Source organism: Gossypium arboreum, chromosome 5 (genome assembly GCF_025698485.1).
Source record: "Gossypium arboreum isolate Shixiya-1 chromosome 5, ASM2569848v2, whole genome shotgun sequence".
In the NCBI taxonomy this organism is placed as follows: Eukaryota; Viridiplantae; Streptophyta; class Magnoliopsida; order Malvales; family Malvaceae; genus Gossypium; species Gossypium arboreum.
Genome location: NC_069074.1, coordinates 2,680,093 through 2,694,793, shown reverse-complemented (window position 1 = coordinate 2,694,793; position 14,701 = coordinate 2,680,093). Strand labels below are relative to the sequence as shown.

Below are 14,701 nucleotides of genomic sequence, written 5' to 3'. Positions count from 1 at the left end.
AGACAAAAATATCCAATGTGAATTCAATCAAATCATAGATCAGTTGCAGGCCAATGGTAATGGACTGTCCATAAGGTCTAAATTTAGAAAGGCCTATGGATCAATACTTACTGTAATGTTTGAAAGCTAAAAACGAGAAATGTCGGCGTCAAGGCCCAACATAGGCTTAAAGGTTCAACTAATATCCCATGGTTTGCTTATCACTGGTTGGCCTAAATAAACCTAATAATGGTGAAGTTGAAAAACCGTGGGAAAAGGGAAGAAGGAAACCAACTTATTTAGTTTATTTAGGACGCATTTTATTTTATTATAACATAGGATCATATTTCATACATTAATAATGATTTTTATTATTTTTAAAGCTTAATATATCATTTAATAGTTAAATTTCATACGTATTTTTAATACAATATTTATATTTTTATTAATTAAATATTTATATTTGAAAAAGTTATATTTTAGTATCTAAATACAACCGTGTTAATTTTTAGTTTTAATTCAAAATTTATGGTTGATTTGATAAAATTAATCATTAATATTATTGTCGATTTTTATGCTTTTGTTAATAAAATAAATTTGATATTAATTATGATTTTTTAATTTTGTGTTTAATTTATCAAATATAATTTGATGGGTTTGATTTAATTCAATTTTAAAATTAATGAAAATTAACTATAATATTATTAGTAATTACGAATTTTCATCAAATTAATTATAAAAACTTAAAATAAACACTAAAAATTAACACCATTACTTTTAAATATCAAAAATATTTTTTAAAAAATTACCACATTAGAAACATCAAATCAGAATACCAAATTATGTATTAAACCATTTTAAATAAAATTAAAAGAGTTTAACTTGATTTTTTTATGAAATCTAAAAGATCTTTGAATAATTTATTTTTTAATTAATTTTTAAAACAGCTAGAAGGTCATATGCGAGACAGAATTGCGGAAAACACGGCCCCAAGAGATTTTTCAATAAAACAATTCCATGAATTCACGATAATCTAACATAAATTAATACGCCACTAACTTATATTTTAATATTCTTTTTGTCCATCAGAAAATATTATTTTTAGGCCACTGTTTTTGTGAGAGTTGCAACCTAACCCACGACTCCTGATGAAATGACTATCTACTTAATACACAGAATTATGATATAGTAAATTAGAATAAAAGGCCCTAAAATGAACCAAGTGAATGTTAAAATAAATACAAGTGCCAATTTTTTTATATATATTTTGGTCGCATACTTTTCAAAGAAAAACACCCTTTTAAAGATTGAAGCAACTTGAATCAATTTTCATCCTAACCCAAAAACCAATCATGAGTCAAACAAAGATGCTTCCACAAGAAAAAAAAAAGTTCCTCACTCTTTTGTTTTGTAAAGCAAAGGGTTCTCCTTTACAACAAAATATATTAATTGTTTACTATTTTAACTATAATCCGACAAAAAATTGTAACATAATAAAACGCCAATGTATTCATAATTTAAATGATAATAAAATTGTAGTACGTGGACGTTAAATATCAAAATTCAGGTTTTCGATAATCTTGTATCAACAAAAAGTCTTGATAATCTATTTTATCTTCAAATTTTTAATAAATATATAGGGAAAAAAAGCAAAATTAAAATATGGAAAAGCATATGTTGCACTTGGGATTTAAAGAAAACGACAAAGAACAGTCCGAGCATCACGAGCAAGATTCAAAGGAAAAGAGCCTTGTGGTTGTGGATAATCTTGAAAGCCTTGTGATGGCAAGAAACAAAAAAGAAGAGTAAAAAGCAAAGCAAAGGCCATTCTCGTGTTATCATCGTAGTACGGGACTTCTGCTGAAGGGATTTTTATTTGTACGAATCATGTGCTCTCCGTATTTTGTCCCATTGCGGGGGGAAACCAATCACCCATTCTGACGTGCTTCCATCTCTGCCGTTTATTTCCACAGATGGAGGAGATTTGTATTCTACCTCTAACCTGACTGAGCTAAAATTTATTTCTCCCCGAAAAGGATTAGCGTAAAATTGCTAGATAAATTCAATCTATTATTTTTTAAGTCAAAACAAAGATTAACTGTCACGACTCTTTGTTCTACAAAAGAAAATTTCATAATTGGCTGCTCTATATCATAATTGATACATTTAAACACTTCATTGATTTCAGAACAGGAATATCTGCCACCTAATGCGTAGATTAGAGTTTGTGCTAAACTGCGCTGAGGGGTTGTACGTGACACTGCCGCTTAGCTTGGCGGCTTCTTAATTGCCAAGTAGTTGTTCCATTTGCAGAGACTTGGAGACAAGTGGGTGAAATGCACGAAGCCGAATAATCAGTCCATTTACGCATGGCTGCCATTCTCTGCCCTCCATCCATCTGTTAACAAAGCCTCTTGACCAAGAAAACCGCCTCTCTCTTGCTAAAATATCGAATTAATAATATCTCAACCTTTTTTTTCAACGGAGTTACGCTATTTTGTAAAACAGAACCATTAAATATTTTTTTTTTTTAAAAGATTTACATATAATTTATAGCTTAATTCTCTATTTAAGCTTGTTCTATACCGTTTATTCAGAGAAAGAGACAACTCCTGAAAATATAAAGAGGGACCCAAGCAATTAGTTTTCAATTCACTCAAAGACAAACGATAGAATCACCCAACGGTGATGTATTTTAACAAAACCAATTGCAAAGAGATAAGCACAAATCTTGCTCCCTCAGCCAACAGTATTTCTCAAGTTTATGTACGTTTACTAAAAAGGAAAAGGAATCCAATCCAACCATGGTTTTATATTTCGTCCAATATTAAAATTTAAATCGAAGAGAAAGATATTTCAGGAAAATTTAAATAAAATAAAATATCCCTTCTTTAAATATAATCGATCATTATTTACGAAAATGGGAACAAAACAATAAACAAATTATAGTACTGATCTTTTTAAGAAAGTTGGAGTAGAAGGAAACAAATTCATTTCTCTGAATACAATAATCCATTACTATTATTGAGAAGTAAATTTTTTGAAAAAGTCAATTTTCGTGAAATAAATGAGTCATGAATTAAAATCAACGGGCACGATAAGTTCGTGACATTGAATTGTCACATCGTAACGCCTTCCATCTTTTCTAACTTTACGAATAGATCTCACAAATCTTTTATAAGGAGTAGGAGACACTGGACAGTGAGGTTTATATTACTCTTAATATATTCGAATCATACTTTTAAAAATCAACAAAATTATTTAAAACTTGTAAATATATATAATAATATCATTTAAAAATAAATATGTCATTTTTCAATTGAAAAATTAGAGGCTAAAATTTGTATTTACACCTAAATATTATATTTAAACCTTATTAAATTATTTTTTTATTAAATAGATATATTCAAATAAAGTTAAATTGAAATATAGTTAATTTTTAAAATTTATCATTTATTATTTAATAAAATTAATACTTTTAAAGTTTTATAATTAAATAATTGACTTATGTTTGTAATTAATAAAAAATATTTTTAAACAATAAATATTAATTTTCTACAATTTAAATTTATTTAATTCTTTCTAATAATATAAGAATTTAATAATAAAAACTAATTTAATTCAGCCTATACAAAGAGATCCCAAATATTTTAACTCTTTAAACAACTACAACACTTTGCATTTGTAATTATTTTTTTCACCTTTTTAATTATATTTTCACCCACATTAATTTTTTTTCTCCTGTATTCGTATCGATTAATATTTTCATATCTTGGAGTGAAGCAGATAAATTTCTTAACTCAACCACGATTAACTGGAAACAACTATGGGTTAGGAAATCAGTTTATAAGCAAGAGACCACGCTCCTCGTTGAATTAGAGAACGATGTCCAAAAATGATGATCGGAGAATCAATCCAACCAAATCCCACCATCAAAATCCCCGTAGGGGACCCATTCAACGATCCGACGGCTAGCTTTCCCTCCGTTAACTTTAACTACAACAATGCAGTCAGTAGTCCTTGCCCCGTCGATTACCTCGGGTCTCTCCACCGTTACCTACCGTCAAACGACTACGAGTCCGATTCGCTGAGTGATGATTCGGACTTACCTGTTGATGCATTCTCATGCGACCATTTCCGGATGTACGAGTTCAAGGTGAGGAGGTGTGCTCGTGGAAGGTCACATGACTGGACTGAGTGTCCGTACGCTCACCCTGGTGAGAAGGCCCGAAGAAGGGACCCGAGAAAGTTCCATTACTCTGGAACTGCTTGCCCCGATTTTCGCAAGGGAAGCTGTAAGAAAGGCGATTCATGTGAATTCGCTCACGGCGTTTTTGAGTGTTGGCTCCACCCTGCTCGTTACCGTACTCAGCCTTGCAAAGACGGTACCAGTTGTCAAAGAAGGGTTTGTTTTTTCGCTCACACACCGGAGCAGCTTCGGGTGTTGCCGCAGCAGAGTCCGAGAGGAAATGGGTCCGCTTCAGCTGATTTGGATTATGTTGTTTCGCCCATGCGCCATCGTCTAGAGTTTGTTTCTTCACCAACTTCTATTCTGGCTTCACCTCCGATATCCCCACCTTCTGAGTCACCTCCTATGTCACCCAGTGGCTCATGTAACTCGGTGAGTGAACTTGCTGCTTCTATGCGAAGTTTGCAGCTGGGTAAGTCTAAAATGAATGGTGCTTGTTCCTGGGGCCTGCAAATGGGATCGGGTTTCAGTTCTCCACGTGGTTCCACACTCCGACCCGGTTTTTGCAGCTCTCCTTCAACTCCAACTCGTACGCCGACTCGGTCTAGCCTCGGTCAGTTTGACATCTGGGAATTCAACGCTGTCCAAGAGGAACCTGCAATGGAGAGAGTGGAGTCTGGGAGAAACCTGAGGGCAAGGATGTACGCAAAACTGAGCAAGGAAAATTCTATCGGCCGACTTGAACCAACCGGGTCGGGTCCTGATGTTGGATGGGTATCTGAGTTGGTGAAATGAAGCTAGTTCTTCATAATGGGTTGGGTAATCAGCATTTATTTTGATTTATTTTGCGGAATTTAAACAAAAATCGGTGGCCTTTGATTCTTCTTGACTTTTTGTGAATATTGATGATGTATCTGATATTCTGGTTTGGATATTTGGCATTGTAAATAGACGAGAAGGAAAGAGAGATCAGAGAAGTCTCTATTTTGTGGTGCTACTGCCTCTTTTCTTCGATATTGTTCATGGCAAAAAGGAAAAAAAAGGAACTACAACTTTTGTATAGACAAGAAGGATTTATTAGGGCTCTGCCGAAGAAAGGGTAGCGGTTTGCTTCTTTTTCATTTTCTTTTTCCATTATGAATCACGTAATTTCCTATCCAGATTTTCTCTGTAATTTCTCCTATCATGGATAATCAATGTAATATATTTCTTATTTCTGTCCTTATTATCTTCTTTCTTTCCCCCTAAAGTTGTTTAGTGGTTTAAAGCTGGCAATAAAAATTGTTTCTCTCTCGAGAACTAAAATCCTATATATGAAGTAGGAAAAAAAAATATTATCGAAATAGATGGAATAGCAAGTGTGATGATGGTGAAAGTTGGCATGCTTTGTGGAGGAGCCAGCAGGCTATGTAGAATTTTTTTGTGTGCAATTAGCCGACGACGAGGCCTAATTGACTTTAAAACAGATCTCTCCAGCTCCTTGACAATGGACGATCTTTCTCAGAGGATTTCTCCTTCACCCCCAGCATCATCACATACATGGAGCAGGAGTTACGATGATTATTGTCCCTTCGTGTTCCGTGATCAGTAATCGACAATTCCAATCAGATAAACATCTAATTCATCACAAAGCTCAATCAGTGATGCATTTACAGTGGTTCATGATAATGAAATGATCTGTTTAGTGGTATCGAAATGGGATTTAGATTTCGAAAAGCTGTGAAGAAGCTTTCTTTGTTGAATGTTGATAAGATGTTCATTTCGTGACTGGCACCTCTAGACCTACAAAGCATGTTGCTGGTTCTTCCTCCTTTTTCCAGCTATCAGAAGCTTTTTTTTTTTCTTCATCTCGTGGATGTTCATCCCAAGATCTGTTTATTCTTTCTTTTTCTTTTTTTTTCAATTTCAACTTCAGCTTTATTCGTCACAAAGCATGCTGTTGGTTCTATTAAAGCTTAAAATCCGAACGTGGACTTCAAAATTGACACCAATATTGTTTCAAATTCATCTATTTCGATACTTTGTTTATATTTTATATGTAAAAAAAACGCATTTAACTTTTAATGCTTGAGTATAGCCGGTTTTTTGGTTCTTTGGGAAAGTTTTATTTCCTTGGGGAGGAGAGAGAGGCCAAAAATCAACAGTTTTGGACAATTCTGTTGTATGCAGACCAAAATTTTTTATGTTCATAAAAGTTCTAATATATGTTAAAATTTTAATGCTATACAAATATTAAAATTTCTGACAAAAATATATATATAAATTTAAATTTCAGATAATATTTTGTTAAGTGCGATAATTATAAATCCCAAAAATAAAAAATAAAGTGAAAATAAAAGATAAAAAATTAAAAATTTTGATATGTTTTTTTTTTAGTGTACAGTAGAGTTTTCAGTTCTCTGGCCACAAATATAAAATTTAGAACGTAGTGATGTGAGTCTTCCTACCCTTCTGATCCAAGGACTCTGGAACTGAAATAAGAAATGGTGGAATGTTTCCTCTACTAGTGCTCCCCCTGACCTCATCCCCTTAATAAAAAACCATGTAACCAAGTTCCGATTTGGTTCACAATAATTACTCTATATATTATTAAAAGAGAAATTTTATTAGTCTTTTCATTTTCATTTCAAAGTGGGGACTTGGGGTAAAACTTATCTTCAAGGTCGCAGATTCTGAAATTTTTGAGTATAAGTTCATCATCATGCAATTTTCATCACGAGCAATCAATGACAACAATAGTTGACCAAAAAAAAATCAATGACAACTACAGCAATTTCCAAACAACTGATTTGTTGATTTTCTTAGTGTTTTGTGAGTTTTAAAGAGTTAATGTCTTAATGAAGCAATTTGAATTGAATCTTACACACAGTATGATTCATTAAAATTAATTGTTTTGAATTTCATAATTATTCGTTTTAATAATATCATTAATTTTTTTAAATATTAATTTTATTTAAAAATATAAATAATTTCGGTTCAATTCTATTAAAAGATAATGATCTAAAGAACACCAATAACTTATATAATAAGAGCCTTGAAAATTATTAAAATGTGCAATCACAAATTTTAAACATTAATTGTAAAACAGAAATAAAAAGTATAAAAATAATAATTCAAAATAATTAATTTTAAACTTGAAAATAAACAAAATAAGACCAAATAAAACTAAATCAAATAACCACACGATTTCTATCTAAATTTAATTTATGTATATATATAATTTGTCAAACCATTATATCCATTGATATACTTTTTAATTTAAGCTTGTGATTTTATCTACATAACGAAGCAATATTGTGTTGACTTAGGGCTAGATTTTTATTGTTGTGTGTGGTTGAAAGTACTTTTAAAAGTACGATGAAAAAGTATTTTTATTAGTTTTAGTATTCTTTCTCACAAAAATTACAGTTAAAAATTAAAAATATTTTTTAGACATGATAGTAAAAAGTAAAAATTAAGTAAATTTTATTATATTTAAATAAGTTTTCATAATGATGCATGAAATATAAAATTTAAATACTTTTAAGTAGTTAAGATAAATTATTTATAAAATTGATTATATATAAAATCTTTTAAAATTTTAAATACAATAATAAATTATATTTAAATAATTTAATATAATGATATATAAAATATTAATTTTTATCTTGTGCCAATAATATCTGAAAGATATAAACAACTTATAAATATACCAAATTTAAAATAGAATACGATGTTTAGAAAAATAAAAATAAAATATATGCAAATAATTTTAATGGAGTATTTAAAAAATATAAACAAAATCATTGTCCCTTTAACATCGTCAATGTCTAACTTGATAAATAAAATTTTAAAATGTTATTTCAACGTCGATATATAGTAGTGTTTTATAAACGATTTATTATTAAATGTTATAAAATTAATCTGGATTTATGCCGTAAGAGGTACATGTTTTTAAAATATATATAACAATTGTAGGAGATAGGGAATAAAAAGTGATTATCTATTTTTAATTTTTTTCAGTTGCCCTTAGAAATTTATATTATTAAAATAATTTTAATAAAATATGTTATTTTATAAGAACATAATAATTAATAATTATCATTTTAGTTATCTAAATTCAAAAAAATATAAATGTGATGATGTATCACTATATTATGATGTTATTTATTTAATTTGAATTCTTAAAAATAAATATTTAAGGTTTTTATATAAAATTTAAAACTATTCATTGCCCTCCATAACCTTTAAATAATAGGACATTGTACTTCAAACACATTCAAACCCACATCTTCTTCATCGACAACAATGTCGATGCAAAGCAGAGTTAACACTCAATCAATAGGATCTTTTAATTAAATAAACTGTATAATTATTATATTATTATATAAATTCAAAATCTTACATGTGATAATTATCATAGTATTATCTAAATACTCATTTAAATTAAATCTAGAAAATAATTTAAATTTAGTTAACTAATTTAAAAACATTATCAGAAATATAGATGATGTGTAACACCCCCTAACCCCAAACCGTCGTCGGAACGAGGTTATGAGGCATTACCGGACATATCAGACAACTTACGAATAATTTACAATTAATATAACTTTCATAGTATAATATAATAATTAAGTCCCTATCTTGAACTCTCGAAGTTCAAACACGTATTAAAAGTAGAACGGGACTTGTTCGAGTATTTTAATTTTTTTTTTTATAAAAATTTCGGCAGCATTTCTGCTTATTTTTACCTAAACCTCCTGCAAATTCAAACCAAAACAACCAACACCAATATTTCACATTCATATACTAATATTTATATTATTAACAAAATTTTAATTTAATAACTATCATAGCATCATTCAAAATTGATTAAAAACTTCATTCATTTAACAACTTAATGTTCATGTATCAAAATATCACGTGCTTTCCCTACCATTTCATTTAACCATCTAAATTTTATAATTCATCCTTCACTACCCAAAGTAATATACATATTCAAGTGACTAAATAACACCTATGTACATGCCACCTTTACCCAAAAGAAAATATATATCACCAAGTTTGTGTTGAGTCGGGATTGTTCGGATCTTTGAGCGGGACACTTGACTTTTACTAACCTGTGCGGAAACAACCGTCATTGAGTATGGATATACTCAGTGATATTACTATAAATCAAGACTATTTAACATTAATAAATTACAAACATCAACCATAAATTTTATAATTATTTAAACTACTTTTATATAAAATTATTTTACTTCATAAATCTTAAATTCATAATTTATTTTTCTCATACTAACTCAATTAATAATTTAGTTCATACGTTCTTTCTCGTACTTTTCAATAGTACTAAAACAAATAATCTCATTTTCAAAATTTCATTTCAATTATTTACCCTATTAACAAAGCTCGGACTATGATGATACGCGGATTCCATCCAAACACACCGAATGTCCAACCCAAACACACCCGGAATATTGTAAATCCTCCATAACACACCGGTATAATATATCCTCCCAAACACACCAATAAGGCATTAAATGCCTATTCGGATAAACCAAGTATATAATAACAGAAATATCTTCTCTACGAACTACAATCTCTTCATCACATCACAAATCCAATGGCATGCCATTTGTATCGAATCTAGTCCGACAAGTTAATAGGGTATTATTTTACTTTTTCTAATTTCAATTTCATTTACACAAAAATTTTCAATACTTATTTAATTCAAATATCTATTATCTTAATTCATATACAAATTAATTTTCACACAAGTGTATACCATCAACACCATACAATTGTCACCATTTATTTATTTTTCAATCAATACACTTCTTAAATAATCACATACTTACCTCAAGCCTTACTTACCATACATAACAATTAAAATTTCAGCAATCAATAATAATTAAAATTTGAATTATAGTAATACACACCGTAATTCTCCCGTTTTAGTCCTCGATGACTTTCTCCTTTCCTTTCGATCTTGATGCTTCCGGTTCTTTGTTGGCTACGAAAATAATAGTAATTTACATTATTATTTACAGCACTAATTATAATAAATAATTAAATTTCTAAACAACTCCTACCTTATTCCCAATTTAATCCTAACTAAACTTAATTATTTTCTTAATCCAATTCACTCTCTTTTCTATTCAAATTTTGTCTAAACTTATATTTAACTATAAAATTTCCAGCATATTTCCCTAATTTCGAAAGTTCTTCAATTTAGTCCCTACAACATAAAACTTATAGCCTAGTTTACAATTTAATCCCTTAATCAATTCTAACTTAGAATTCATTCAATTAAATCCCTAATTCCATAATTTTTCCAACATGAACCCTACTTGGAAACATATGAACTCTTGAACTATCAACTTAATTTCATCAAAATCTAGTTTCAAAGCTCCTAAAACATCAAAATTAAGAGAAAAAGACTTAATTGACTTACCTTTTAAAGCTTCAAACCTTAAAACCCTAGTTTTTGCTTTCCCTTTTCTTTCTTTCTTTTTCTTTCCCTGTTTCGAAATGCTTCTGTTCTGTTTCTTCTTTGTTTCTTTTGTCTTTCTTTTTATTCTTTTATTATTTCATTTATTTTACTTATTTATTTTATCATTTAACTAATATATATTATTATTAATTTAATAACAATATAATTAACACATTTGTATACATGTATCTTTGTACATTTGTACACTATTATTACCATCTATTTGTCTTTCTTTTATTTATTTAACAAATAAAAATCTTATAATATTAATATTTAATTAATAAATATCTTTAACTTAAAATTTAAGTAAATACATAATTATAATACAAATGTATATATTCATATTATTACAAATGTCATTATTTAATTTGTTTTTCATACCAAAAATCTTATAATTTAATTATTTAATTAACAAATATCTTTATACTTAAATTATAAGAAATTAAATATTTAAATTACAAATGTACCCTTACAATTCTTACACATGTATATTTTATTACCATACAATTGTCTTCTATTTAATTTATTTATAATATATTATCAATTAAATAATCATAACAATTTAATATAAAACCATAATAATAATCATTATAATAAATAAAACCTAAAAAAATCTTTGATTTTATTTCACCAATATGCCACCTCATTTGTAGTCAATGGCTTAATTGCCATTTTAATCCTTTTATTTCCTATTGCTTTATAATTAAACTTTTACCCTTTATTCAACTTAATCCTTTTATTACTTACTCTAAATTAAGCTAAATTCACTTAATTAGATCCTAATTAGACACACCACTAGGCTCATAAATATTTTTAATAATTATTTTCGAACTTATTTCACTAAGACGGAGACCCTATAACTCATTTTTCCGGTGCTCGTGAATTTGTGTCATTACATGATGATTTTATTTATCTAATAAAGTTTAAATTTATAATTCTCTTTTAGTTATTATTATAAATTTCCTCAAATTTATTATTATATTTAGATTATTTTGAATTAATAGTTTAAATAACAATATTTAAATTAAATTAAAAGATTTAAGTATTAAAATTTTAAAATTAAAAAATATATATTTGTTTAAAAGGATTATGGGTTTTGTCATTGTGTAACTTCAATCTCATTATTTCATAGGTTATGATTTAAAAACAAGGCTTAATGACAAATTTGACTACTAATGTTCACATGTTTTGTCAAAATGACTCTAATTGTATTTTTGAGTTCTTTTTTTTACTATCAACCTTTGGCTTTTTTTCCTTCAATCTGCTTTTTCTAACAGATTTAATGAATGTACTATTAAAAAAATTAACGGGGATGATGTGAAATTTCATATGTGCAATATTTTTAATGATGTGTAATTTATTTCTTAGATAACCTGAATAAGATAATTATGTGTGAAAAATAATAAAATAAATAAATAATATGTTGAATTAAAAATAACTCTTAATTTAAAGAAAATAAACCTAGTTATCTAAAAAAGTTAACTAAGTAAACAAACATTCGAAAGATTTAAACCTTTTGAAAGAAAAGAAAAATTGAAACATTGATTTTATTCATTGAATCTGTTAGAAAAAGCAGCTTGGAAAAAGAATAAAGATTGATGGTAAAAAAAAAAAACTCAACAATACAATTAGAGCCACTTTAACAAAACATGCAAACATTAGTGGCTAAATTTATCATTAAGCCTTAAAAATAATTTAGATGAACTTATTATTATATCCATTTACATTCAATTCTCACATTTTAATATAATACGAAAATATTAAAATTCTCTTAAAAACTTTTATAGAAGTTTGCTTGATTTTCTAAATATATTTAATTTAATTTAGATTATAATTTTAGATTATAATTTGTATTAATTTAAAAATTACATATAGAAATTGTGTTACCACGTGTTGATAAGATAAATATGCTACGTGTAAAAAATACGTCTAAATTAACTTTTGTGCTCGAATAGAAACACATTTTAAAGGCACTTTGATTATAAAACTAAATTTTTTATTACTTTTACTGTGAAAAACATTATTAATCTAAAATGCTTTTCCACCGTAATTGATAATGCATCCTTATATAAATGTGATTGACAAGTGATTTAGGCAACAAATACATATAAATATTGATTATAATAACATATATACATATAAAAATTTTATAAATCATGAAATCGGGTTTAAGACTTACCATTAAAATGAAATATATTTCATAATTAATCATTTATTTATTTGAAAAACACCTACAGCTAAAAGATTAACCATCGCTATTAACATTGGACTTCCGATTTCGGGAAAAAAATATACGTAATTTACCTAGTAATTGAATTGTGACGTGGACTCTTTTGGATTGATAAATAGAAACCAGTCCTTATCTGCTCATTAATTTTTTTAGTTTATCTCTTATGAGCCACTTGTAATTATGTTTTTGTAAAAAAAAAAAGGAAAACAGGGAGCCACTTGTAATTATGATTAATTATAAATTTAAAGTAATTATGATCTAGAAGTTCAATCGGAGAGACAGCAAGCACTATCTTGCTGGGGGTCCCATTATAACATTTCCGCGGACTGGTTTTTAAGCTTCGGGTTCCATCGTAGTAACCTCTAATTATATGATGAAAATGAAAATTTATTAAAGTTTAATAATTAAAATGAGTGTACAATATATTAATAATAAATAGTTAAAATGAAAATATTTTAAAAAGTAGTATTTGAAATGAAAATAATTTTTAAAATAGTCTAAAAAATTCTTATTTTCTATTATCCAAAATAAATATTTATAAAATTTAAGTGAAACTATGCAATTTACTTAAATATTAAGTTATAACATCACTAACTAAAAAGGCTCGCACAGTGGATGAGAGTTCCTAGATTATTAGTTCGGTTCCTTTTTTTTTTTGTTCAGAACGTGGAAGGAAACGAGGCATTAAAGTGCTAGCATTATGCGAAAAGAAAGAAGGAAATTGGTAGCAGTGCATGTGCAGGGGTAGATTTTGTTCTGGCGTGCCCTCCGAAACTATTGTATAGTGTTGTTTTTGTTCGTAGATAATCAGAATTCATAACCAGCGATATCTTCAAAGTGCGACTAAAAGGTGGACTAAATTATCGGTATTCAATATTACATAAATTAGCTAAATGTTGAAATTGGTTTTAATTTTGTAAGTGTTACTCACATAATGATTTAACATTTCGAAATAATTATATAATAAGTTTAATATTATAAAACTACTCAAATGAAACTTAAATCTTTTAAATAATTAAATAAATAATTATTATTTTTAAAGTGTGCAAATAAATATTTTCAATTGTCATATATGAAGTATATTTTATTACTTTCTTATTGAACCATATTTGATTAAGTTGTTATGTGTTTTATTCTAAACACAATAACATTTAATTTTTGCCACAAATTAGATTTAAATGTATAAAAGCTTTTATTTAAGCATTTTTATAAACATTAAGATATTATATGATCATTTTAAAAGTTTAATCTTTATTGAAATAACTCCTATAATATATTAAATCCTAATTTAAGCATTTAACCAAACAAATTTAGGCATATATATATTTTAAGAAAACTGAGTTAATTTTAAAGGTTAATTAAGTGAACGAAGTTAAAGTTTAATAATAGTTAAAAGAAATAAATATCAAAGCAAAAAAAAAATTATAGTTTAGGAGCTAGATGGTAAATAAAACCTATTATCTATTACACTTTAAAATTTGTAAATTCACCGAATTTTATTGAATGCTAAATATTTTACTATCATCATAATGAGATGTAAGCTTAATCACACATCTAATCTTTCGTGTTTTTGCAAAGCTCACGGTTCGCAAAGCCTCTATTATTATATCCCGAAACCTAAATTTATCCAATAACTCCAGCCCCTTGTGTTTGAAATAGGTTTACTTGAACAAAAAGACAATGAACCTTAGTAGGGGACCTCGAGTCCCTTTCAAGGAACAAAAGGACTTTGTTGTTATTACTTATAGATTGTCAATTATGCCAATCTTTGGTTCCACTCAATCTATGTAACATTATAAATTTCATATCTGCACATTCCATGCAACGA

General features: G+C 27.8%; 1 protein-coding gene across 1 annotated transcript; it reads left to right on the top strand.

The window, feature by feature from the left end:
* Positions 1-3,825: 3,825 nt before the first annotated feature.
* LOC108457170 (zinc finger CCCH domain-containing protein 23-like) lies at positions 3,826-5,473 on the top strand. Its single transcript, XM_017756068.2, has one exon. It carries the CDS (start codon positions 3,875-3,877, stop codon positions 4,961-4,963), a length of 1,089 nt encoding a protein of 362 aa, XP_017611557.1. The 5' UTR covers positions 3,826-3,874; the 3' UTR covers positions 4,964-5,473.
* Positions 5,474-14,701: the final 9,228 nt, after the last annotated feature.

What these genes read in the sequence shown, in the direction of transcription:
- LOC108457170 (XM_017756068.2), top strand. Translation starts at nt 3,875, where the DNA reads ATGATGATCGGAGAATCAATCCAACCAAATCCCACCATCAAAATCCCC.